This window comes from Eptesicus fuscus, chromosome 1 (assembly GCF_027574615.1).
Source record: "Eptesicus fuscus isolate TK198812 chromosome 1, DD_ASM_mEF_20220401, whole genome shotgun sequence".
In the NCBI taxonomy this organism is placed as follows: Eukaryota; Metazoa; Chordata; class Mammalia; order Chiroptera; family Vespertilionidae; genus Eptesicus; species Eptesicus fuscus.
Genome location: NC_072473.1, coordinates 123,923,776 through 123,950,903, shown reverse-complemented (window position 1 = coordinate 123,950,903; position 27,128 = coordinate 123,923,776). Strand labels below are relative to the sequence as shown.

General features: G+C 56.0%; 1 protein-coding gene across 16 annotated transcripts in view; it reads right to left on the bottom strand.

Annotated features, from left to right (window-relative positions):
- The window catches only part of ATP2B3 (ATPase plasma membrane Ca2+ transporting 3), a 52,624-nt gene that overhangs the window by 10,733 nt on the left and 14,763 nt on the right, over positions 1–27,128 (bottom strand). For 10 of the 16 annotated variants that reach the window (XM_054718146.1, XM_054718203.1, XM_054718159.1 and 7 more), the window contains 10 exons: positions 26,690–26,931; positions 22,264–22,498; positions 18,107–18,286; positions 17,854–17,941; positions 16,875–16,981; positions 16,082–16,273; positions 13,525–13,738; positions 10,768–10,979; positions 8,987–9,094; positions 6,812–6,994 (listed from right to left, as the gene is read on the bottom strand). In XM_054718146.1, the coding sequence (XP_054574121.1) occupies positions 6,812–6,994; positions 8,987–9,094; positions 10,768–10,979; positions 13,525–13,738; positions 16,082–16,273; positions 16,875–16,981; positions 17,854–17,941; positions 18,107–18,286; positions 22,264–22,498; positions 26,690–26,931 (1,761 nt within the window). Of the gene's footprint in view, positions 1–1,102; positions 1,268–6,811; positions 6,995–8,986; positions 9,095–10,767; positions 10,980–13,524; positions 13,739–16,081; positions 16,274–16,874; positions 16,982–17,853; positions 17,942–18,106; positions 18,287–22,263; positions 22,499–26,689; positions 26,932–27,128 lie in introns of those variants that run through there. The other 6 variants (XM_054718137.1, XM_054718143.1, XM_054718178.1 and 3 more) reach the window with 4 other exon arrangements.

Here is a 27,128-nt window from a genome sequence, read left to right as displayed (position 1 = left end):
GAAGGTTTACTGTTGGGTTTTGGAAAATCTCCAGTTTGTTACAAGAAGCAGGAGGCTCTGGGTGGGAGCAGGGGGCCCACACCGTTCCCTGGGCTGGCGGGTTCCATGGTCTAGTGGCTCGCCCTTTGTCTTTGTGAAAAGATGTGAGTAGTTACGGGAGTTTCTACCTCTCCAGGCCAGCCCCTGGGTTCTCTTGAAATGTGACGGACACGGCAGAAACATGGACCCTATAGAAGGGAGCTGATTTCTCCCAGTTTCTCAAAGGGAGGAAGAGAAAGGGTGGACCAGATCGGAGGAAGACCTGCCCATGCCCAGGCCTGTTTGGAAAGAGTGATGGTACGTTGGGAACTGATGGGAATGGAGGAAAGTGCAGGCTGGGGGCGTGAGGGAGGCTCCAGCTCGAGGTAGGCCTCAGGCACCTCTAACCCCCGGGTGGGGAGGGCTCGGGGCAGGGCCCACGGGGCAGGTAGCACCCGAGCAGGAACAGCTGGCCACCACCAAGCCCGTCTAGGAACACGTGACAGAGGTCCCCCGAAGCTCACATCAGGCCTAGTGCCTTGGGAAAGCACCTCAAGGCAAGTTCTGAAAGCTGACACTTGAGTCCCAAATAGGAGGGCTGGATTCTTCCGCTGCCCGTGATGCCCCGGAGGCACCTGCCATCCCCTCCAGCCCTGGAAGGTGACCCTGAGCCTGCTTGCCTCCCTTTCGCTGCCCCACCGAACACCGACCGAGGTCCCCCCTCCACCCCCGACACCAGACACCACCAGAAAGCAGCCCAAGTTCATGAAGAACCGTCGGCAAGTGCAGACAAGTTCAAGAAAAGAAAAACCAATGACAGAAGGAGCACTAAATGCAAACCCAAAAAAAAAAAAAAAAAAAAAAAAAGGACAGAAGGTCCAGCAGTGCCATGGATTCAGTACATTTCATAAGAGAATATGGCTTTGGAGAGACACACCATCTGGGCGGGAAGGACTGGACAGGGCAGTAAAGGAAGAACGGAAAAGCCACGGTGAGCGGAGGATGCAAGACTGGAAAAAAGAGAAGGAAGAGTTGGAGAGGCTTTTTCTCCCCCAGAGATGCCATTTATGAGAGAAAAGGGGACTCAAGACTCACTCCCAGCGGCACTGGTGGGATTGGCAGCAGAGAGAATTACGTGAGTAGGGGTAGAAAGATTGGTTACGTCATGGAGCTGGCTGAGGACCGAAGACCGCCGGCGCACGGCACCCTGAAATGAACCGCTTCTCTTGAAGGTACTCACTACCTCCATCTGTGGGAGAGAAAATGAGATAAAGTTTGGCTTGCACTGTTGTCCGGGCTAGCGCGCGGGGGTGGGGCTGGGCGAGGACAGGGACCACACTGGACACATATCGTGACAGCAAAGCCTCATCTAGGTCGCCCAGCTCCCTGGCGGGGCCGTGGCCGTGGCCGTGGCCGTGGCCGTGGCCGTGGCCCAGGCCGGCCTCTGTGTCATCCACCGAGAGAGGGTTTTGCTGAGCAAATTGATTAGCACTCAGAAGACTGGGAGGGCGGGCGGTTAACAACCAGGCACACTGCAAACGTTTAGGCATTTGCATTCACAGTAAGCTCATGGCAAGCCACTCGTCAAGAAGTACCTGTGTCTGCCATACTTTGTTATCCTAGGTCAGTGGGTCTCAACCTTTTTTTCCGCCCCAACACACCTGAGGGATATGACATGCTCCTATTAGAAATAAGGCTTCTGGTGGCACCGCAGGGGGACAGGGGCCCTTCCCTGGGCCTGTCCTTCGTTTACCCTGCACCTCACCCTGCCAGCCTGCCCTGCCCTGCCCTGCCCTGCCCTGCTGGGAGGTGTGGTCATCATGCTTCTCCTAAGATCATCCAAGTGATCGAGGGGCACCCAGGGGAAGCCTTGGTGGAAGAATGGATTGAAAAAGAGGGGGAGCCTGGCCAGTGTGGCTCAGTGGTTGAGCATCAACCTATGAACCAGGAGGTTCAATTCCTGGTCAGGGGCACATGCCTGGGTTGTGGGCTCCACCCCCAGTGTGGGACGTGCAGGAGGCAGCCAATCAATGATTCTCTCTCATCACTGATGTTTCTCTCTCTCTCTCTCTCTCCCTTCCTCTCTGAAATCAATAAAAATATATTAAAAAATGAAAGATAAAAAGCGGGGGAGGGGCCACAGGCAAGACAGGAGGGAGAGCAGAGAGCCTGGACTCTGGGGAGCAGACAAGGTTTTTTGCTTTGTCCCCCACCCTTTAAGTCCAAAGGGAAGTGGGTCTTTGGAAAAAGAGAACCATATGGGTGAACTTGCTGGGAGTCAGGTGTCTTTGGACTTCCTGATCCGGCCTTGGACAGGCATGGGGGCTGGCAGGGATGGACAGAGCCGGGTGTGGGGCTTCCAGGAACTGCAACTGAGTGGCCACAGTGAATGCCTACCGTTGTGAGACCATGTGCCTGGATTCTGGGAGGCCAGCCGGGGTGGCCCGCTTTTGGCCACCTCTTTGGGAATGCCCTCCGTGTGGGGGTGGCTGGGGGAATCTTGGGTCTTAGAAGGTGGGTTTGATTTGTGGAAAGTGCTCTGGAGCTCATTGGATGATGTGAACAGTGAAGCAAGTATGCATTTCTGGAGCCTGGAATGCACTGTCGATCTGATTTGGGCCCAACGACCTGCCCCACCTTCCAGCCCCTGCGGTAGCTATGAGGTGGCCACCAGGTTCAGCGGGGTATCTGACATGGGGCAGGCTCCTCGGAAGAAGGCAGCTTGAGTGTGAGACTCCCCCTACCCCAACCCAAATGAGCACGCCACGGGAAAGACTTATTGTCATGGATCTGGCCGCCGAGCCCCCCCTTCTGCCCAGCACATCCCACTCTTGAGTAGGGGACCCTCAGGACCAAGACTGAGACCCGTGAGTAAGGCACGCTGAGCCCCGTGGGGGTTTGGCACACTGCTGGGCGTGCCTCCATACACTAAAGGAAGATGACCCATGACCCAGGCCGTGATGTCGTCGTCCCTTTGGGGGAGGGGAGGTGGCTCCTCCCTACATTGAGCAGATGCTTCTAAGGCTATGGACGTAGGTCTGTCTCAAGAGGGGACTCTTGCTGTGGCAAAGGTGACGAGGGAAGGGGAAGATGCCTTTCTTGCCTCTGATTTGGCCTCTCCATGTGGTGTCCAGATGGGATGATGGTACCAGGCAAAATACTGCAAAATTGTCACCCATCCTCCACCCCCGGAAGCCCAATTGCTGCCGAAACTTCTCGTTGGTTCATAGAGAATGTGCAACACACCGCGGCATGAGCGCTCCAAAAAGCTCCGTGCTCTGGGTTTCAAGGATTCTCTCTTTATTGTGGTGCATTCATATGTTAGTATGAAATGATGGTGAGCGCAAGTAGCAGGTTAGAAATGCCCCCACTTAGCAACATGAAGAGCTGTGCTGGCCTCCGAAGCCTGGGCAGGGATTTTGTGGCTCACAAAATCCAGAAATCTAGGGCCAACTACCCAGACAATGTTTCTCTTAGCTTGGGGTGTACATACAACCCGGGGGAGCTTTATTTCTGTTTTTTTTTTTGTTTGTTTGTTTTTTCAAGCAGGCAGTTTGAATCAAAAAGAACAGACACTGTTGAAAAGTGAGCTAAAGTAACCAGTCGGTTCGGCATTGTTGAGAAGGGTGGTGAATCTGACGTGACAAGTTCAAGATCTCACGGAGGAAGGAGTGGATCAGGGCGCGGAGACTTGGGCCCCAGCAGGCCCACGCTCTCACTGGGTGACTTTGGTTGAGTCCCTTCTCTCTGGGCCCTGTTTCCTCTTGTGTAAAGCAGGGATCTGACCGGCCAGTGTCTACATGGACACTGGGAGTCCCAACAGCCTGGAAGTCAAAGACTGCGACTGCGGGGACCACTGTACTAGCCAGGCAGCAGCGCCTGCGCAGAGCCCACAGGCACACAGGATGTAGACGCACAGGTGGCAGGGGCTGACCTCCCCTGAGATGCCTCACATCCGGGCAGGGTGGCTGTCTCAGCTGCTAGAAAAGCTAGGCTCTACCTCAGGTTCACTGATGGACACGAAATGGGCTGACCAGGGCAGGCAAGGTGCTGCTGCACTCCCTCCCACCCCCACCCCTGCCAACGCTCTGCATGATGGACAAGAGCCCGTCAGGGCCACGCCAGGGTGGGTGGGGCTTATAGCTGAGTGGCCAGAAGGCAATGGGGAGACCTGGGCATCTGGCTCCAAAGGCTACTCCTGTTCTGCCAGGTGCTCAGTGTTCTGCCCGACCTAAGACATTCTTCCCTGGCCACATGGCTTAGGGACTTGGCACAGAGACCTGGCCCCCTGCCGCTCCACTGCAGAAGCCCCTCGGACCCCTGGGGAGCCCCTTAAACATGGAGTTCTCTGGTGCCACCTCACCCAGCCCTGAAGCACCCTGAACTCTGGGGGCGGTCCTGCACGCTGCAGCTTTGGGACACTCCCTGGGGGAGTCTGCTTCTCACTGACTCCAGCGCCCTGGGCGGGGTGCACAGATGGCTGGCCATGGGGAGAAAGAAGTGCCGTGAGTGTGTGTGCCGCGCATCCACGAGGGTCCACGGTGGCGGAGGGAGTGGACTCTGAGAAGGCTTCACAAGGCTTTGAGTGGGCAGCTGCAGGATGAGGGGGGCCCCCCCGAGGGGACACAGCGGGAGCTGGGGAGGCCTGGAGCCCGGACCGGCGGCCAGCACGGAGGCGCAGCGAAGCGGGGGAGCGGAGCGCACATCTGGAAAGGCAGCAGGGGTCACAGGGGCGCAGGGAGTGTGGGGTGACACCAAGAGGCAGGGGCTCGAAGGCCACTGTCTGGACCCTGGACTTCACCCTTAGGACAAGGGGGAGAGGCTACACGGGCGAAGGTGTGGAGAGTGGCGCTGGAGGGGCGGAGCTGAGCAAGGGCTGGCGGAGCCGGCAGGAGGCTGGGAGCTCGTGGCCACAGTTGAGACTGGAGCCTGGGGAAGAGAGGAGGGGTGCCTGAGGTGGAGACCCATGACCCCCCAGGCGCTGTGCGGAGCAGCTGCCAAGCTGTGTGCACCGAGAGGTAGCACTGGGCCTGGGGCTTTGGGCACACTGCGTGGAACAGTCTTTGGGACGAGCCTGTGGCGATGTGTGCTGGGCTGGAGGGCAGACATGGAGAGAGATGTGTCTCAGGTCCTGCCCAGGCCGAGGGGGTCCAAGTTGCCTAAACAGACTCTGGAGAAGGGCCGAGCAGTCCGGGGTCCTTCCTTCTGGTGGGACCCCAGGAGGAGAAGCGATCGGAGCCAGGTCAGGGGCAGTGGGGCTGGGGGTCCTGGGCTGGAGGTGGGGGGGTGGTGGGTGGTGGGGGAAGCAGGAAGCCCAGGAGGGGCGGGGAGTGGCTATGCTGAGCAGAGGCTGTGTTGTGAGGGGCCTGGGGTGGCAGCAGGATTAGGGACTTGCATTCGAGGAGGCCGCGTTGAGCCGATGAACCATGCCGAGGCCCGGGTGTGCGGGGAGACAAGAAGAGGCTCTGAGATGTCCCTGGGGCTCTGGAGTCACAGGTCAGGAGCTGGGGGGCTGGGAGGAGGTGAGCTGGGGCTGCAGGGCTTGTGGTCTGGGCCGAGCCCAGGGTGGGTGCTGGGAGGCATCTTGGCGAGGGCACGGCGCTCCGCGGTTCTAGGCTGGACGGAGGAGGCGGTGGTGAGTGAGGGGCGCCGGGAACTGGCCGAGAAGAGACCAGCATCCTTGCGGCCTGGTGGGGCAGGGTGGCGGGGGCTGGATGGAGCTGAATGAACGGGACTGCGGGTGACTGGAGGGGGCAGAGGGCTGAGGGTCAGGCAGGATCCCTGATCCGCACATGGGGCAGCTCTCACCCGCTCCTCCTTCCTTCCCTATCGTGTCCGACGCCCCCGGGTCCGGGGGGGATTTTCAACACACGAGGGCCACAGCAGGGTGGACCGATGTCTCAGCGGGAGGCGGGGGTGGCAGGCGGGAGCAGAGAGCGAGGTGGAGAGGGGACAGCAAGCCGCCAGGGACAGCAGGGATGACGGCGCTTCCGGAAGGGCGCTGGGAAGAAGCTTCGAAGCAGGAAGGAAGGAGGGACAGCCTGACCCCGAGAGCCGGGAGGATGCCTTGTAGACCTTGACGTGAGCCTCTGGGATGCGGAGGGCAGAGGCTAGGCTGCGATGGGATCACAAGTGAGCGCGTGGGAAAACCATGGAGAGACAGCGAGTATGGAACATTCTGGCAAGAAGGCTGGCTTGGGAAGAGCTGGGGGCAGAGAGCGGGGCAGGCCCTGGCGGGCGGGCTCTTGTGAAACCTTGGCCAGGGCTCACGGCTGGGCAGTCGTGGCTGCGGGACTTTGGTCGAGGACAGCAGCCCTGATAATTGTAGAGTGGGGTGACCAGACAGGACCAACTTGGGGGCCAGAGTCCATGTCCCAAACGACATCGTTCCACGGAATCCCCAGCATAACCCAGTGAATGGTGAGCTGGCATCTCGGTCATCCCCAGACTGTCCCTTCCCTGTGACCTGGGGCAGTTCTCGCCACATACAGCGAGGCCCAGCAGCTCCTCAGAGCCCCCAGAGACACAGCGACTGGTCACAGTGCACACCTGCAGCTGACACCTGTCCCCACCACGGGAGGGCCACCTGGGCCACCTCAGTGCCACAACTGCCAGCGGGTCTGTGTGTGGATGGCATAGGGACACTAGCAACTGCCCTCAGTGATCGTGGCCGCGAGACCCAAGGCTTTGCCTGTCTCGTCCCGGGCTCAGCGCGCCCATTCGCTGACTACTGCTTTTGCTTGCCACCCTCCGGAAGCAGAAAAGCCGAGTGGCCTAGCGCGTGGCAGCTTACCTGCGTCTGGATCCGGTTGAGGCCCCGGAACCAGAGGATTTGGCCTCTGCGGAGCTCCCGCTCAGCGTGGTCAATTTCTTCTTCCCCCTCGGCCAGCTCCTCATCAGTCATCTCGTCCTTCCCAGGCCCGTGCCCCGCCTCCTTCAGGCACTTGAGCTGGCTGGTGGGAATCGTGGCGATGACCTGGGGGCCAGAGGCGAGGGACAGCAGGCGGGGGGTGGCCATCAGAACAGGGCTGGGCTTTTCAGGGCGAGAGCTCTGCTGGGCCCAGAAGGGACCCAGGCTGCCCAGCTCCCTCTGACAATGGCTGAGGCAGGTGTCCGTGTATCCCCACACCCAGGACTGGACATCCCTTCCTTGTCCCGGAGGCTTCGTGCCTGGGCCACTTGTGCCTGGTTGCCAAATCCACACTCTAGAGGGAGAGCCAGCCTCTTTCCTCTGAGGGGCTTGGTTTCTCGTGTTCATCAAAGAGAGCCGATCCAGCCTGGCCGGTGTAGCACAGTGGTTGAGCCTGGAGGTCACGGTTCGATTCCCAGTCAGGGCACATGCCCGGGTTGCCGGCTCCATCCCCAGTGTGGGGCGTGTGGAAAGCAGCTGATGAGTGATTCTCTCTCATCATTGATGTTTCTATCTCTCTCTCCCTCCTCTCTGAAATCAATACAACTATCTTTATAAAATAAATTTAGAAAAAAAAAGAGAGAGCAGACCCAGAGCTGGCCCTGGGGCAGCTGGTGTGCATGCCTATGGCTCCTCCTTGTCCCCCAGCCAAGCAGAGGGCCATAGGAGCAGCTGGCGCAACCTTCCCAGGTGGTGTGTGAACTAAGGGATCTGCCTTACCAGACTGAGCTCTGGCCTTGGCCCTCAGCTCCTGGGAGGGACCTCTAGGTACCTGACTTCTAGGTACCTGGCAGCGCTGCCTGAGGAGGAGGCCTTGGTTTGCCGGGGCGAGCGCCCTGCAGGTAGTCTATGCTGACAGTGCTTTCTGAGGGGGAGGGGGGTTGGGCCCAACATATGACCTTGACCTCCAGGGGCTGGAGACTGAGGCCACGGTCAGCCACGAAGGCGCTCCAGGCCTGCAGGACCCACTCCCAGGAAAGTCCCTGCACACTGCTGCTCCGGGATGCTCTCCTGAGGGCAGCGCCCGTGCACGTTGTCACACCAGTGCCGGGACCTGGAAGCTGCGCCCCGTCTCTCCTGCACCCGCCCTGTGTCTACTTGATCTTGGACTTCCAGGCCCTATTGCTGTTGGAGAATAACCTGCGCTGGCTAAGCCGCCCAGTCTGTGGTATTTGTTGTGGCGGCCTGAGGTGAGTATAACACACAGGACAGGGTGGATCCTGGGCTCAGCATCCTACGTACGCAGTGTTCTAGATTCCGGAGAAACACTTTCACAGGCCCGGGTGCCCCTCCCTTTCTTCCTGACTTAATCATCTGGTTCTGTGACACCCCCCCCCCCCCCACCCCAAACACACACACACATGGCTTTGACTGCAGCCCACAGAGCTCGAGGTTTCAGGGTTTCACTTTCCATCAGCTCAAAGTATTGCCTCATTTCCCTCACATTTTCTCTTGCCCGTGGAGGATTTAGCAAGATGTTGTTTGTTTTCGGATAGGTGGGGATTTTCCAAGGCACCCAGTGTGAAGGGATGATTCTCAGGTCCTAGCATGAAAAGGGGAGTGATGGGTGGTTTTGCCAAGGCCCTGTGACATTCCCGCCGTGGCCCTTTACCTTCTTTCTGCTGACACTGTCGCTTGTGGCCTTGCCACCTGAGTCGTGGCATGTCCCACGTCTGAGCCCTGCTGGGTGGTGCCACCAACCTGAATATGCCACATGCTTTCCCAGGCTTGGGCTCCAAGGCTCTGGAGCTAGGAGCAGGGGCAGGGGCCCTCAGCTGCCCACCATTCCCTGGCCTTGTGCCCATCACCAGGACGGCTGCAGAGCAGATGCGAAGGGGGCGGGACTAGGAAAGCTGATAAGACCGGGGGAAGGGGGCGGGACTAGGAAAGCCAATGAGACGGGGGAAGGGGGTGGGACTAGGAAAGCCAATGAGACGGGGGAAGGGGGTGGGACTAGGGAAAGCTGTTGAGACTGGGGGAAGGGGGCGGGACTAGGGAAAGCCAATGAAACAGGGGGGAGGGGGCGGGACTAGGGAAGCTGATGAAACAGACACTCACCTGGCCCCAGACCAGCTCCCCAACACCAACAAACAGGCACCAGAGCCACTGCTCCGTGGACAGTGGGGAGCAGCTGAAGGGCTTTCCACCAAACTGGACAATGACAATCTGCAGGAGAGGGTGGGAGGGAGGCGGGTCCAGCCGGCACACCTATTCATACCACCCTCCTCCTCTAGCACTCGAGGCCCATCCCATCCTGCCCTGCGGGCTGGCTCCGCCCTGCTCAGAGGCTCAGAGAGGCTGTTGCTTTTCCCAGGCAGATGGGCTCAGCGGGTGAACCGCATTTCCAGCTTCTGTAAATTTGATTCTTTAAGATTTACGCGGTGTGCATATGCTGGACACGCCTTGTTCTGGACAGCCCGGGGCACCCCAGAGTCACCTCGCCAGGCCCCCTGCTCCCTCATCGCCTCCTCCTTGAGAGAAAGTCTCCACCTAGTAGCGAATTTTTAAAATACCGACCAACCACCTCCACCACTGGGCTCTCACATTTCAGGCCACTTACACCCCCGCCCGCCCGCCCCATTCACCCAGGGCCAAGTTCCAGACAACCAGGGACAGCCCTCCCCCCGCCACCCTGAACCCTAAAATCACTTGTACTAGCCCGTCCTCAGCCTGCTCACCCCACTTCACAGCTCCTCTTTCTTTAAAAAAATTTTTTAACCTTTATTGTTGCGAGTATTATGGATGTCTCCTCTTCCCTGCTATTCCCCCCTCCACCCGGTTTTTGCCCAGCTTCAGGCCTTCACCACCCTATTGTCCACAGACAATGCATATATGCATATAAGTTCTTTGGTTAATCTTTTCCCGCCCCCCTCCTTTTCTCTGCCCCCCCTTCCCTCAGCCTCCTGACTGGCCCCCGTGGCCTCCAGAGCCGGGCAGACCCCTCCTCCAAGAACTGTGAAGGACAAGTATTCTGGCCTGTGGGCCTCACTATATGTCACATGTTTTATGAATATACCCTCTGTTCAAATGCTCAGCCCTCCTGGGAAGCAGACTGGCCAGCCTGTCACAGCACTGTGGCAGGCAGAGGCCTGTGTCAGCACTGGGGACAAGGGCACCTCCAAGGGAAACGGCCGTGTTAGAAATGGCCATGGCAGACCCATCGGGACCTGTGAGAAGTTCAGGTCTGAGGAGGCCCCTTCAGCCCCTGTGGATCCAGCAGCTGGACCCAGGATGAGGCCTGTTTTGATTCTAAAGAAGCCAGGCCAACCCTGGCCTGTTTGGCTCAGTGGATAGAGCATCTGCCTGTGGACTGAAGGGTCCCAGGTTCAATTCTGGTCAAGGGATCCTTCCGGTCAAGGGCATGTACCCCAGATGCAGGCTCCTCCCTACCCTGGATCCTGGTCAGGGCACGTGCAGGAGACAACCAATCGATGTGTTTCTCTCACATCGGTGTTTCTCTCTCTGTCTTTCCCTCTCTCTTCCACTCTCTCTAAAAACCAATGGAAAAAATATCCTCGGATGAAGATTTTAAAAAAAAAGAAAAAGAAAAAAGAGGCCAGGCTGGCCGATGTGGCTCAGTGGTTGGGCATCGACCTGTGAACCAGGAGGTCACGGTTCAATTCCCAATCAGGGCACATGCCTGGGTTGTGGGCTTGATCCCAGTGTGGGGCATGCAGGAGGCAGCAGATCAATGATTCTCTCTCATCATTGATGTTTCTCTCTCTCTCTCTCCCTCTCCCTTCTCTCTGAAGTCAATAAAAATATTAAAAAATAGTAAAGAGGCCAGTAGCAGGGGGACATGCTCCCCGCCTTTCCCAAGAGTGGCCCACTCCCCCTACCTGAATGGCGAAGGTGCCCAGGACGATGGTGCAGAAGATGGGGTTGCCGAAGATGCCATGGAAGACGTTGCGCTCGCCGTGGATCTTGCGGGCGTTGATCTCGTTGAAGAGCTGCATCATGACGAAGGTATTGAAGATGATGGTGTAGTGCTCCGAGGGCGGCGAGTGCAGGGGCGCGTTCCTCCCGCTGTCGATGTCGAAGAAAAGCTCCCCTGTAAGCCAAGGGCCACATGAGAGGAACAGGGCCCCGAGCCAGGCACAGCCCTTACCCCTTGGCGAGACAGCCAAGGTCAGCGGCAGGACCTGGGCAGGGGTGAGGGATGGCACCAAAACCTGAAACCTGAGTCTAGGAATGAAGAAATTAAGACAGGCCTGGCCGGCGTGCCTCAGTGTTTGAGCATTGACCTATGAACTAGGAAGTCAGTGTTCAGTTCTGGGTCAGGGCACATGCCTGGATTGTGGGCTCAATGCCCAATGTGGGGCATGCAGGAGGCAGCCAATCAATGATTCCCTCTCATCATTGATGTTTCTATCTCTTTCTCCCTCTCCCTTCCTTTCTCTGAGATCAATAAAAAAAATATATATATATTTTTTAAAAAGAAGTTAAGTCCTAGCTGTTTTGGCTCAGTGGATAGAGCATCGGCCTTCAGACTGAAGGGTCCTGGGTTCAATTCTGGTCAAGGGCAATTCTGGGTTGCGAGCTCGATCCCCAGTAGAGGGAGTTCAGGAGGCAGCCGATCAATGATTCTCTCTCATCATTGATGCTTCTATCTCTCTTTCTCCCTTCCTCTTTGAAATCAATCCTATCTAATAAAGAGGGAACATGCAAATTGACCATCACACCATCACAAAGATGGCAGTGCCCATAGCCACAAGATGGCGGCGCCCAGTCCCCTCAGCCCTGCTGGAGTCCCCCAGTCCTTTCAGCCCAGCTGGGGGAAGGGCTGCAGGCACACAGGGTGCGGCCAGACCCACCCTCAGCCTCCCAGCCTCCCGAGGCCACCTGAGGCTCAGGTAACCAGGGCCAGACGAGGCTTGCGCTGCTGGCAGTGGCAGCAGCAGAGGTATGATGGGGGCGTCGCCTTCCCCTGATCGCTGGTCACCTCCCGCCCCTGAGGGCTACAGGACTGTGAGAGGGGGCAGGCCTGGCTGAGAGACCCCCCTCCAGTGCATGAATTTTCATGCACCGGGCCTCTAGTAGAAATATATTTGAACAAAGGAAAACAAAGAAATTAAGACAGAGCTCTGGCACATCTTTTCTCATTTGCCTGCTGGGTCAAGTTGGGGGTGGGCTGGGAAAGACACAGGGGGCTGCAGGGTGGAGGGCAGCCCAGCCCTCCTTTGCCCTGCCCTGCCCTAGGACAATGCAGCTGGGCTAGGCCCTTGGGCAGGCCACAGGGCTCCTGCTCCCAAGAAATCATAGAAAAGCTCCACAGAGGGTCCCCAGATACTGACATTTGGGGGCCCCCGCTGTGACTCCTGCACACTGAGCTTTGATTCTGCTCCCAGGAATATGGGCTGAAAACCTCACCTCACCAGGCTCTGGAGTACTGTGATGGGGACCCAGGCCACCCATAGTCCAGGGTCGCAGATACATGGGGAGCACCCTGGTGTAAGGGAGAGAGGCCACAGACACACAAACCAGCAAACCCACCCCCAGTATAATGAAAGGAATCTGCCCTAGCTGATTTGGCTCAGTGACTAGAGCGTACCTCCATTGCTGGCTCAATCTCAGGCCCTGGTCAGGGCGTATGCGTGAGGCAACCAATCAATGGGTGTCTCTCACATGGAAGTTTCTCTCTCTGTCTCTCCCCCTTCCCTTCCACTCTCTCTAAAAACCCATGGAAAAATATCTTCGAATGAGGATTAAAATGAGGCTCCACAGAGCCTACCCGACACAGAAGAAACTCAGAGGAGGACTGGACAGCCAGCACTGGCACCAGGTTCCCAGGAGCAGCTAGTGTGCCGGAGGGCTCGGTGCCCTCCATGTCTGGGCTACAGGCAGAGCCAATGCCTGGGAGCCCTGTGATTATCGCCCTGAGCACCCTCTGCCCATCCTCTCCCCATCAGTTCTTCCCTTTACTGTTCACACTCCTGTCTCTGCCTCTCTCCCCTCCCCTGCCCTTGCCCCCTTCTTGCCCCCTTCTTGCTTTCTGACCCCCTCCGCCTTCCTCTCCTCCTTCTCTTTTATCCCTTTCCCTCCTCTCCTTCTCCTCTTCATTTCCCCTTCTGCGCCCCCTCCTCCTCTCCACCCCTTTTCTCCTTCCTCCTTCTTCCCCTCTTCTCCCTTCCTCTTCTCCATGCCTCCTTCTCTCCCCTCCAGCCTCCCTTCTTTGTATTTCCTCTTCTACCCCCCCTTTCCTTCTCCTACCCCTTCCTCCCTCCCCCTCTCCCTCTTCCTCTCCCCTTTCTCTCCTGGTCCTCCTCCTCTACAACTTCCGGCAGAAGCGCTCTGGTCATTGTCTCCTGGAGAAGCAAATAGTCATGGGGTGAGTGGACAGGTGGGTGAGTGACCTGGTCTGGGTGTATGTTGAGACATGCCACCCGCTCTATGGAGCATTGGACAGTTTCTCAGAGGCTCAGGGGCCTGTGACACCTGGGTGGGGCACACACAGAGGGGCAGCAGGGAGGTGAAGGCCAAGGGGTGGGTCCTGCCTGGAAATCGAGTCCCCAGGTGCTCATCTGTGCCTTCCACCCCCAGACAGGGCGGGAGCCCAAAGGGCCAGTAGCAGCGCAGTATGCCCAGGGCCAACCTACCCACGAACAGCAGCGTGAAGATGATGGTGAGCTGGTAGACCGCGTGGCCCAGAATGTTCTTCATCATGGTTCGGGAGATCAGGGGCTTGTCCCGGCCATATGGCTTCCGCAGCAGCAGCGAATCGGTGGGCGGCTCTGTCGCCAGGGCCAGAGAGGCAAATGTGTCCATAATCAAGTTCACCCACAACATCTGCACGGCTTTGAGAGGAGAGTCCTGTGGAGAGGAGGCAGTCACCCCAATGTGGTGCGGGGAACCCTACAGGCCCACAGCTCCTGGGAAGCAACTGAGCTCAGGGCAGTATCACTGGAATTTTATTCAAGTGAAAATGCAACAAATTCGACCTTCCTATAAAACGCGACATCTCCATTCCCGTGTTTCCTTTTTGAAAAAAATATATACTTTTTATTGATTTCAGAGAGGAAGGGAGAGGGAGGGAGAGAGAGAGAGAAACATCAATGATGAAAGAGAATCATGGATCGGCTGCCTCCTGCACGCCCCACACCTGGGATCGAGCCCACAACTCGGGCATGTGTCCTGATGGAGATTCGAACCGTGACCTCCTGGTTCGTAGGTCGACGCTCAAACACTGAGCCACGCCGGCTGGGCTCCATCCCTATGTTTTTCTAAGATTAGTTGAGAGTTTTCACTGGGCTGATTCCTGCTCTTAAAATGTTGCCAGTCTCCTCTTCTTACCTGGTGGCAGTGATCTAGAAGGTGTGGCCCAAATTGTTAGCAGGAGGTTGGCAGTTGCCCCAGCCTGTGAAAGAGCCTGACTAATGGGTGATCTCCCAGTCCCCCACATTCGAGGAACAGGAAGAGGCAGAAACTCTGCACCGGGCCTTCCTTCTCTTCCTCATCTCTGAGTTGTTGGTTAAAAATAAGACCCACAGAAGCTAGACACCAAGAAGCCCATACTGTAGGATTCTGTTCTCATGAAACTTCCAGAACTGACAGATCCGCAGAGACAGAAAGCAGATGAATGGGTGCCTGGGGCGGAGGAAGGGGAGAGTGGGAGTGGTTGCTTAGCAGGCAGGGTGATGAAAACGTTCTGGAATGAGACAGTGGTGATGATTGCACGACATTGTGAATGCACTAACAACCACGGAATGGTACACTTTGTAAATGGTTAAAATGGCGATTACGGTGCAGTTTGTTATGTGAATTTTATCTAAAAAAAAAAAATCATCTCTGGCCCTAGCCGGTTTGGCTCAGTGGGTAGAGGGTCAGACTGAAGGGTCGAAGGTTTGATTCCCGGTCAAGGGCATGTACCTTGGTTGCTGATTCCCCAGCCCCAGTCAGGGCACATGTAGGAGGCAACCAATCGATGTGTCTCTGTCACATTGATGATTCTCTCTCTCTCTCTCCCTCCCTCCCTCCCTCCGTCTCCTCCCTCCCTTCCATTCTCTCCAGAAACCAATGGGGGGGAAAATCCTCATGTGAGGATTAAAAAAACACACAAAACCACCTGGCCAGCGTGGCTCTGTGGTTGAACATCAACCTATGAACCAGGAGGTCAGGGCACATGCCCAGGTTGCGAGCTTGATCCCCAGTGTGGGGCATGCAGAAGGCAGCTGATCAATGATTCTCTCTCATCATTGATGTTTCTCTCTCTCTTTCTCTCCTCCTCCCTTCCTCTCTGAAATCAATAAAAGTGTGTATTAAAAACAAACAAACACAAAACCTCTGAAAGTGAGACAAGTTCTGGACACTCACTAATGGGGAGAAGTGGACTATTGATAAAGGCGAAGAGGCTCCTTCAAAGGTTAAACACAAGTTCCCAGAGGCCCCAGCACTTCCACTTGTAGGTCTAGACCCAGCAGAACTGAAAACACCAGTCCACATAAAGCCACATTCATGCGTGTGCACAGCAGCGTTATTCACAGAGATGCAAGCAACCCAAATGCCCATGGACGGAGGGATCAGCGCACGACGCGCTGCAGCCATACAATGGAACATTATTCCGCCACCAAAAGGCATGAAGTCTGGATCCATATAATACAGTTGGACCTTGAAAACATTGTGTTAAGCGAAAGGAGCCAGACACAAACAACCGCATTGTTTGATTGCATTTATACGAAATGTCCAGAATAAATAGGGAAGTCTGTCGAGAATAAATAGGGAAGTAGATTGGTGGGTACCAGAGGCTGGGGGAGGTGGGAGGGGGAGTGCTTGCTAATGGGTACGGGGCTTCCTTTTGGGATGATGGAAGGATTCTGGAACTAGATAGAGATGATAACTGCACAACACTGTAAATGTACTAAGTGCCACTGCATTGTACGCTCCCAATTAGGGAAATTTTTTGGTATGTGAATTTTATCTCAGTAAAAATTAAATCAGCAAAGGAAACACCTGGCTCTCCCAACCTGGAAACCTCAGGTGGGAGCTCTTTGCCTGCCACACTCCTGCCAGCAGGGCCCCTGGGCTTGCTCTCCGCACTGGGGTCCAGATATACGGGGCAGGTGGGGCCTCAGAAACCGGCTGCCTCCTGCAGGCCCCAGGGGCTGTGGGAGGAAGATCCCAGGGTCCTCCTTGGGCAAGGCGGTCCGCAGTGCCCACCTGAGTAATGCAGGCGCCCGTGAAGGCCACGATCACGGCCACCACGTTGACCGTCAACTGGAATTGCAGGAACTTGGAGATGCTGTCGTAGACGTTGCGGCCCCACATGACCGCCTTGACGATGCTGGTGAAGTTGTCATCAGTCAGGATGATGTCTGAGGCCTCCTTGGCCACGTCAGTCCCTGCGATGCCCTGGGGGGGCGCACACACGCACACAGTGTCCATGAGCCCATTCCCCACCGCCCTTCCATCACCCGGCCCACCTGGCTGACTCCCTACCGCTCCCTTCCAATGGGGCTCCCCGCAGCTGGGAGCAGCTCTCATTTCATCAACATGTCCTTGTACCACAAAGGGCAGCCTGTCTCACAGCTTTGCTCATAAACAAAGAGGGTGGCCCTAGCCGGTTTGGCTCAGTGGATAGAGCGTGGGCCTGCGGACCGAAGGGTCCTGGGTTCGATTCCCGTCAAGGGCATGTACCTCGGTTGCAGCTTTCTCCCCGGCCCTGGTCGGGGCTTGTGCAGGGGGCAACCAATCGATGTGTTGCTCTCACATCGATGTTTCTCTCTGTCTCTCCCTCTCTTCCACTCTCCCTAAAATCAATGGAAAAAATATCCTCAGGTGAGGATTAAAAACAAAACAAAACAAAACCAAGTGGTCATGATGAGCGAGAAGGAAATCCAGGCATTCCGCAACTTGCCTTACCACTAACTCCCAGGTTCCTGCATAGAGCTGATGTCCTAGAGACACAGGCCCTGCCAGGCATGGTGAGCTGGGCGGGCATCGGGTGGCTTACCATGGCGAAGCCCACGTCTGCCTTCTTGAGTGCTGGCCCGTCGTTGGTGCCGTCCCCGGTCACGGCCACCACCTGCCGCTGCTCACCAGTGGTGCTGTCAATGATCCCTGAAACACAGCAGGGCCCATGTGACCAGTCCGGGGCAGCAGGGGGACAAGGGGGCGGTTGGCTCTGAAAACCCTCTGGGATTTTGACTGTGCCTCCCACCCCAAACCTCTGTGCTCAAGTCTCTGTGCCTTGACTGGGAGCCCCGCCCCCTCCTCCCGCTCAGTTCCATCACCCAGTGAGATGATGCAGGGTGTTGTGATTTGGTAGAAGGCAGGAGCCCAACCTGGCCCGAGTGGCTCAGTGGTTGAGCATCGACCTGTGAACCAGGAGACCAGGGTTCGACTCCTGGTCAGGGCACGTGCCCAGGATTGTGAGCTCAATCCCCAGTGTGGGGTGTGCAGGAGGCAGCCGATCAATGATTCTCTCTCATCATTGATGTTTCTCTCTCCCTCTCCCTTCCTCTCTGAAATCAATAAAAAAAATATTTTTTTTACAAAAAGAAGGAAGGAGCCCAGCACCATGTGACTTGGATAAATGTCTCCCTCTCGAGGGCCTCAGTTTCCCCATCTGTTACCAGAGGCTAGGCTCGACTGCCATCTTCCATTCACGTTGTTAGCCCAGAGAAATGGAGGACTGAGCTCTGGTATGTCAGCCCTTGCGGGGCCTCCATTGTTTTCCCAACGAGTAAGCTGAGGTTCAGGGAGGGCCAGTGTCTTGCTTGGAGACACAAGCCAACTTTCCAATCGCAACGGGTCCTTGGCTCTGGACCACGTCTTAGGCAGGCCCTGGAGACCCATTTGGGAGCTTGGCTTTGGGTGTCTGGGAGCAGAAAGCATGCAGGGGTGACAGCCACACCCAGCCAGCATCATGCCACCCGGGGCAGGGGCAGGGGCAGGGGCAGGGGTGAGTGAGAGCGAGCTCGCTCCGTTACCTTTGACCAGAGTGTGCTTGTCTGTGGGAGATGATCGGGCGAGGACCCTCAGCTTGGGCCACACCTTGTCCAGACGCTCTTGTTCGATCTGGGAGGGGGAAGCACACAGCCCCTGCAGAGCCTGGCGGGCAGGCAGGGCTGAGCAGAGGCGGTGGGGGAGGGTGGAGAAGTGGCCAGAACCCTGGACCTGGACGGAGCCGAGCTGAGCCAGCCGCGCAGGCCCCTGTAGAAGGGCAAATGGGCTGAGAACTACCTCGCCTTTCTCGTTGCGGATCCTCCGGTTGAACTCCTTCCCCTCCAGGCACAGGAAGTCCTCCCCGGGCTGGATGATGCCGCACTTGGCTGCAATGGCCCGGGCTGTGTTGATGTTGTCCCCAGTCACCATGCGGACTGTGATGCCAGCACGCTGGCATTTGCGGATAGCTTCAGGGACCTGGAAATGACGATTGAGGTGGGCGGGGCCATCAAGGCAAGACACTGCTGTGTCCAGCCTTTCCTGCACCCAGATCTGCAGCACCCCCTGCCCCCACCCCCATGGTCCTGCGCAAGGACTTCTGCTGAGGGGAAGGCCTGAGAAATCAGGGAGAATGGCTTGTATATTCTACCACCGCCATCAGCCTAGCCCCGTGGTCGGCAAACTGCGGCTCGCGAGCCACATGCGGCTCTTTGGCCCCTTGAGTGTGGCTCTTCCACAAAATACCACGGCCTGGGCGAGTCTATTTTGAAGAAGTGGTGTTAGAAGAAGTTTAAGTTTAAAAAATGTGGCTCTCAAAAGAAATTTCAATCGTTGTACTGTTGATATTTGGCTCTGTTGACTAATGAGTTTGCCGACCACTGGCCTAGCCCATAGTGGGCAAGGGCGTCTCCCTCAGTCCCTCGGCCCGCATCCTCCTCAAGGTGCCTCCTTCACTGTGCTGGGCTCCTGGGACTGGCAATGCCTCCGATCTAGGCCCTGATACCGCAAGCAAGGCTAGGAGAAGCTACTGGAAGCTCTCTCTAGTGTCACTGTCTGAGTTGTGGATGGAAAGGTGACTATAGAAGCATGCCAGCTCTGTCAGCCTCATTTTCCATTGTGATATATAGGGACCCAGAGCTGCTGAACTGTGATCAGGCCTGGTGACCAAGCCAGCTGGCCATGGTGGCTGTCAGTTAGCTCGGGAAGAATGAGAAAGGAACCTCTGTCCCCCAGCCACCCTGCCAGACAGCAGGGCCCACTGCGGGGCTGTCTCTTTGGGCCTGACTTAGGGCAGGCTCCAGGCTGTCAGCTGGCTGGTGGCCACACTCTGAGCAACTCTCTCACTCATCTCCCCCCACTTTTTTTTTTTTTTAAAAACACACAATATGAAACCTAAGACATTTACAGTTGCAGGTTTTATAACTCATTAGAAGAAATGAAACATTGCTTGGTTACGTGGCATACATTTCCGTTTTCAAAATATAACACTAGCCCAGCCAGCATGGCTCAGTGGTTGAGTGTCGACCTATGAACCAGGAGGTCACGGTTCAATTCCCAGTCAGGGCACATGCCCGGGTTGCGGGCTAGATCTCCATGGTGGGGCGTTCAGGAAGCAGCCAATCAATGACTTTCTGTCATCATTGATGTTTTCATATCTCTCTCCCTCTTCATTCCTCTCTGAAATAAAAAAATATATATATTTAAAAATATATATATATATATCTAGATTCTGGAAAAGAGAGTGGAGGTGCTTCTGCTCCCAAACCAATGCGGAGGGGGCTCCCGAGCCCAGAGGCTACAAGGAGCTCTGAGCGGCAGGCTCAGGGCTCAGGAAATTGGATTAGGAGGTTAGGCCTAGTAGGTCTGTGAGATGCCCGGATGCAGCCTGGGGACCTGGCTCCCTGCTCTGTTCAATGGACCCAGCACATCCACCTGATGGGTGCTCAGTGCTTCCAGCCAAGACAGAGGCTGTGAGAACAGGCTGGGCCAGAGGAGAGAGAGCGGCCAGGCCTGGGAGCCCAGGGACAGGGGGGTGAGCCTGGGCCACCAGGTGGTGGGGAAGCGACAACACAGCTGAGAGACCCCAGGGGCAGTGGCCTGCAGGTGGACACGACCTTGAGAGGCCCCATATACTGGTGGCCCCTGAGGTCATGGGGAGTGGCTATGATCTCAGCCAGGGAGAGTGGGCATGAGAAAGAGGGGGGCCCGAAGCCCAGTCAGAGGGGCTCCACTTCAGGGCTGTGACAGTGACCAGGAAGGGGGCTTGCCTTCCGCACCCCTAGTCATGTGCCTCAGGGGACACCGTCTGCTCTCTGCAGCTCGTGGGGTGCTAGATGATGAGCTACCTGGAGATACTCCCCTTCTAGGGAGTTCCCTCCAGTCCCTGAAGCATCTGGAAGCCACCCTCTGCTGCCACCAAGTGGCCATGATGAGCCTTGCTCCCCTGCTCCTTGCAGAGGGAGACCCCTCCCTCCCAGGGCACCCTCTCCTTCATCAGGCACTGTCCTTTCTCACTTGCCTCCTTGTGGCCCAGCCCGCTCACCATGAATACAGCCTGCCTCCAGACTCCCTGTGACCTCCTCCCAAGGGCTGAGACCTCAGTCCTCCTCTGGCTGCAGTCATCTGGGTCCCCAAGGTTTAGTAGAGACCCATCCACCCTCCTGCCTGTACTAGCACCAGGACTCTGCTGGGCCCTGGCCTCACCCCTTGGCCCCTACCCCGCTGGCTGGTCTCTGCAGGCCTTCGCCTGGCCTCCCCAGCCTGACCTTGGCAGCGCCATCTGCTGTGCAGATCTCAAGCCCGAGATGCTCTTCCTTTCCCTGGACGCTGTCACCCAGGTTCCTTCTAGATTTTTTGTTGTTGTTGTTAACCCTCACCCAAGGATATTTTTCCATTGATTTTTGGAGAGAGTGGAAGGGACATGGAGAGACAGGGAGAGGGACATCAATGTGAGAGAGACACATCGACTGATTGCCTCCTGCATGCGCCTGACCAGGGCTAGGGATTGAGCCTGCAACCGAGGTACGTGCCCTTGACTAGAATCAAACCCGGGACCCTTCAGTCCTCAGGCCAACACTCTATCCACTGAGCCAAACTGGCTAGGGTTGCTTCTGGATTTTAAACAAGCATCCATGGGCCCTAACCGGTTTGGCTCAGTGGATAGAGCATCGGCCTGTGCACTGAAGGGTCCCAGGTTCGATTCCGGTCAAGGGCATGTACCTTGGTTGCGGGCACATCCCCAGTAGGGAGTGTGCAAGAGGCAGCTGATCGATGTTTCTCTCTCATCGATGTTTCTAACTCTCTATCCCTCTCCCTTCCTCTCTGTAAAAAAATCAATAAAATATATTAAAAAAATAAAAATAAAAAAATAAACAAGCAGCCATCACTGGCAGCTGCTACAGCTGGGCCTTCATTGTACCCTTCAAGGCACTTATGCCCGGGTTCCGGATTTTCTAAAATGAAAATTTACCACAATAATAACATCCCACTCTGAGAAGGATACTGAACAGGGGCAGGGCCGGGCCTCACCCCACCCATGTGCAGCCGCTCAGGGCAGCTCCATGTGCCTCCGTCCCCCCCCCCCCCCCACGGTGGACTCATTGGCGCTTCTGTCAACAAGCCAACTCGAACCTGAAGATCTGCAAATACACCTAAGGTCTCCAGCCTCACATCTATGACTCAGCTTCAGTTTGATCAACAAATATTTCTACCAGAACTTAGGGCTCCTTGGGCCAGGGAACCAGGCCGGAAGGGCTCCTTGCGCTGTGTGGCCAAGAGCTGTTTCACACTCACACCCCTTCATCCGGGCAAGTGGCTGAGGAGGAAGGGGAGGCTGGGCTGGTTATGACGGCATGGAAATGGCCTTGGCCAGGGCCCTGGGAGCCAGGGGGTGTCATTTTCCTGGTTGTGTGATGTACTCAAAGGCTCTCCAGCCTCTGGCAGCGTCACACAGCCCCAGAGTGGAAAAGTCTAGAGCTGCCACTGTACTGTAGGCACCTTCCAGGAAGTCAGGGGGGACACCCACCAGTTCTGTGGGTGTCACGGCTGTTGAAGTTCTAGTTGCCACCCTCTCTCACCTGGTGGAGGCAGGGCCTGAGCAAAGCATGGAGGCCAAGCAGGAGGGGCCTTCCAGCGGGCAGGACAGAGCCTCCTACGGGTGCAGGGTGAGAGGTCAAGTGCGCCGTAGAGGCTCTGATCTGGGGTGTGGTGGCTGTGCCCCTGGAGGACCTGAGGCTCTGTCGTCACCCACCTTTCTGGACTCCTGGGGGCTACCAGTTTGCTCTACCTCTACCTCTGGCAGGAAGGGGTGTGACAGCCCAGAAGGGAGCAGAAAGAGGCGGTTCTCTCCTTGCATTTAGGTCCAAAGGCCACACCCTGGGGGCCAGACGGGAAGAAGGGCTGCCCCTCCCCCGACCCCCACACCCTGGGCCTATCCCAGAGGAGAGCGTGCCTACCTCGGGCCTCACGGGGTCCTCGATGCCCACAATGGCTATGCAGGTGAGGTCGCCCACAACTTCATTCTCATTTTCCCAGTCCGGCTCCTGGGCGGCAGAGAAGTCCCGGTAGGCGATGCAGATGGTGCGGAGGCCATCACAAGCCATCGGCTCGATGATCTTCTTCACCATGTCGTCCCGGTCCCTGGGGCGGAAGCTGCGCAGTTCCCCGTTGCTGTTTAAGATGTTGGTGCACCTGCGGCAGAGACAGAGCAAGGGGCGATGAGAGTCTGGGTGGGCGTCAGTCTGAGCCTCCATCTGACTCAGCGGAGGCCTCTCCAAGGAGGGAGGCCATCTGCTTGTGTGGGGCCGAATAGTGTGTCCCCCCAAATTCATGTTCTTCCCAGAACCTCGAATGGGACCTCATTTGGAAACAGGTTGGTTGCAAAGCTGAGGTGACACTGGATTAGGGTAGGCCCTCAGTGCAATGACTGGTGTCCTAATAAAAACCCTGGCCGGCGTGGCTCAACTGTTAGAGTGTTGGTTTGGGCACTGGAGGATTGTGGGTTTAAATTCTGGTCAAGGGCACTTACCTTGATTGCAAGTTCGATCCCAGCCCCTGGGCTGGTCGGGGCATATGTGGGAGGCAACCGATTAATGTGTCTATCTCACATCGATGTTTCTCTCTCTTCTTTCTCCTTCCACTCTCACTAAAAATCAATGGAAAATTAACCTCACACCTTGGGTGAGGATTAAAACACACACACACACAACACACACACACACACACACACACACACACACACACAACAGAAGAGGACACAGAGGTAGAGACCCACACGGGAACAAGGCCATGTGATGACAGAGGCAGAGACTGGAGTGATGTGTCTACAAGTCAAGGAATGACAGGGACTGTCAGTGACAACAGAAGCTGGGAGACACACGAAAGGACCCTTCCCTGGAGGCGTTGAAAGGGAGCGTGGCCCTGGCCACATCTTGGTTTCAGACTTCAGGCTTCCAGAACTGGGAGAGAATAGATTTCTGTTGTCTTAAGCCATCAGGTTTATGGTCTTTTGTTCTGGCAGCCCCAGGGGCTGAATGTAAGCTAGGAGACCCCTGGGAGGCCAGAGCGCAGGGCTCATCACAGCCCCTCACAGACACCATGGCTTTAGGACAGGAGTGTGGCACATTGGCCAAAACTGAATGCCAGGTAGTGGGCCATGACAAGGCAGCAACCTCGGGACAAGCTCTGGTGACCCTGGAAGCTTCTCAGAGGGCCAGGATGGGGAGAGCTGGCAGAATTCAGGTGTAGAAGAGGAAGGAGCGAAGGAGCCAAGGGCCCGGAGGCAAGCGTGCTAGAGGAGGGGTGAAGGAGAGGAACTGGCTGAGGAGGCCCGGGGGAGCCATGATCACAACAAAAGCTGGCACGGATTCACTCGTGTAATTCTCACAACACTCCCAGGAGGTAAGTATTCCTGTTATCTCCATGCTACAGGGGAAACCGAGGCCCCAGGTGGGGGAGTAAGTAGTTCATGTTCACACAGCCCAGTGCCCAACTATAGCCCTCTTCAGTACTTCTCCAAATCCAGCTACTACACTCAGTAGGACCCAGATGGGATGAGTTCAGCCTTTGAACCATACTGGGGAGGCTGTGCATGGGGAAAGTTTTGGGGAGAGCATTTTAGGTGGGGCAGTGGTCATCAGAGGTCAGGACACAACCGGTGGGGGGTGGGGGCTCTTGGTCATCCTACGGGTTCTGGGAGCCCCGGATGTCCTCCTGAGGACTACATCCTGAAGGCCCTGGAAGGCTGGCTGTGTGCACAGAGGCACAGTAAGATCTCGCCTTAGAAGGCGGCTCTATAGTTGCCCAGCTGGCGTGGCTCAGTGGTTGAGCATCGACCTATGAACCAGGAGATCATGGTTCGGTTCCCAGTCAGGGCACATGCCTGGGTTGTGGGCTCAATCCCCGTGGGGGGCATGCAGGAGGCAGCTGATTAGTGCTTCTCTCTCATCATTGATGTTTCTATCTCTCTCCCTCTCCCTTCCTCTCTGAAGTCAATCAAAAAATATATACTTTTAAAAAGGCGCCAACATCAACAGTCTTTAGGGAAATACTAATCAAAACCACCAGGATATCCCCTTTCACATTCTTAGGATGACAATAAGGAGGAGGAGGTGGAGGAGGAGGAAGAAGAGGAGGAGGAGGAGGAGGAGGAGGAGGAGGAGGAGGAGGAGGAGGAGAAGAAGAAGAAGAAGAAGAAGAAGAAGAAGAAGAAGAAGAAGAAGAAGAAGAAGAGGAAGAAGAAGAGGAGGAAGAGGAAGAGGAAGAGGAAGAAAAAGAAGAAAGTAACATAAGTTGGTGAGCATGAGACGTCGGAACCCTCCTGCGTTGCTGGTGGGATGTAAAATGGTGCAGTTCTGTGGAAAATACTATGGTGGTTTCTCATTAACCTAATCACAGAATTACCATGTAAGCCAGTGATTCTACTCCTAGGGATAGACCCAAGAGAAGTGAAAACACCTGTTCAAACCAAACTGCACAGCAATGTTCAGAGCAGCATGATTCACAGTAGCCAAAAGGTGGACACAGCATAAGTGTCTGTCATGGATGAGTGACAAACCAAATGAAGTCTATCCATGCAATGGAATATTATTCAGCCCTGAAAAGGAATGGAGCAGTAATCCATGCTATGACGTGGATGAACCTTGAAAACATTATAGTTGAGTGAAAGAAGCCAAACACAAAAGGTCATAGGATTCCATTCACGTGAAATGCCCAGAATAGGCAAATCCATAGAGACAGAGAGACTAGTGGTTGCCAGGGGCTGGAAGGTGGGGATGGGAGTGACAGCACAGGGTTTCCTTTGGGGGTGATGACAATAGTCTGCAATGGCATAGTGGTAATGGTGCACACCATTATGGATGCATTTAATTCCACCGAACTAGACACTTTAGAACAGGGGTGGGGAACATCTGGCCCGCGGGCCATATAAGGCCCATGAAATCATTTGGTCTGGCTCTGCCAAGGTATTAGGGGTGAGTTAATTAAATGTTTGACCAAAGAGAGCAGGCTAATTTTTTTCCTTTTTTTTAAAAAAATATTTTTATTCATTTCAGAGAGGAAGGGAGAGGGAGAAAAAGACAGAAACATCAATGATGAGAGAGAATCATTGATTGGCTGCCTCCTGCACACCCCACACTGGGGATCGAGCCCAAAACCTGGGCATGTGCCCTGACCAGGAATCAAACCGTGACCTCCTGGTTCATGGGTTGATGCTCAACCACTGAGCCATGCCAGTTGGGCAATGCAGGCTAATTTTTAAGTGGATAATTTTGTATGACCCTCAAATGATGCTATAAATATCCAAATGACCCTTGGCAGAGAAAAGGTTCCCCACCCCTGCTAAAGTGATCAAAATGGCCAATTGGATGGTACATCTACACTGAGTGGACAGATTATTATGATCTCTGAACACATAATAATCTGGCCACCCAGTGTGTGTGTGTGTGTGTGTGTGTGTGTGTGTGTGTGTATGACAATAGTCTGCAACTGCATAGTGGTAATGGTGCACACCATTGTGGATGCATTTAATTCCACCGAACTGGACACTTTAAAGCAGGGGTGTCCATATATATACACACACACACTAGAGGCCCAGTGCATGAAAATTCATGCACTGTAGGGGGGTCCCTCAGCCCAGCCCGCCCACTCTCACAGTCCGGGAGCCCTCAGGGGTGGGAGGCAACCCAGTGATCAAGGGAAGGTGATGCCCCCATCACACCTCTGCTGCTGCTACTGCCATCAGCGCAAGCCTTGGCCGGCCCTGGTTACCTGAGCCTCGGGCAGCCCTGGGCGGCTGGGCAGCTGCCATCCGAGGCCTGCCCGCGCCTCAGGCTGGCCCTGGGTAGTGGGGGACTGAGGGCGGGTCCAGCCACACTGTGTGCCTGCCACCCTCCCCCCCTCCCCACAGGGCTGAAAGGACTGGGGGACTCTGGCAGGGCTGAGGGGACTGGGCGCTGCCATCTTGTGGCTATGGGCACCGCCATCTTTTTCATGGCGTGATGGTCAATTTGCATATTCCCTCTTTATTAGATAGGATGTTAGAGGCCCGGTGCATGAATTCGTGCATGGGTGGGGTCCGGCCAGCCTGGCCAGGAGGAGGGGACATGGGTGGTTGGCCTGCCTGCCTGCTGGTCGAACTCCTGGTCGAGGGGACAATTTGCATATTAGCCTTTTATTATACAGGATATACACTGAGTGGCCAGATTATTATGCATTCAGAGGTCATAATAATCTGGCCACTCAGTGTATTTCAGCACAACAGTGATACCAGAATGCTTGTATGTTTCAGCTGGCCCCCAGCCCCTGGTGCCCCCAGTCCTGGGCTCGCTCCCGCAGCCCCCTCACTTTATTTATTTATTTATTTATTTATTTTTTCCCCCTCACTTTTTCAGCAGGATCTCGGAGGCGCCCTTGCTGAAGAGGCGGAAGCCACCGTCCGGCATGCGGATGACCGTGCTCATGGACTTGCGGACCGAGTTGAAGGTGTACACTTTGTAAAGCTTGTCTTCCGGAATCCTTTCCCGCACAGGCTGGAAGTCCCGCTTCAGGTCCAGGACGAAGCCCAGCAGAGCGCATTCCGTCTTGTTGCCCACTTGGCGCGGGAGGGCACCTTCCTTCTCTGGAGGCTGTGAGGCGAAGCAAAGCAGCATGGCACTGGAGGCCCATGTCCACCCTCCTTGCTCCCCCTGGGGCCCCAGCGCAGCCACGGTCACCACGTCTTTAGGATGTGGTGGCAGAGAGCCGAAGAGTGCCTTTGGGGTGGACTAGATGGGCAGGTTTCACACCACTCGTTGGGCTTGGAAGGGGTTTCCAAAACAAGCAG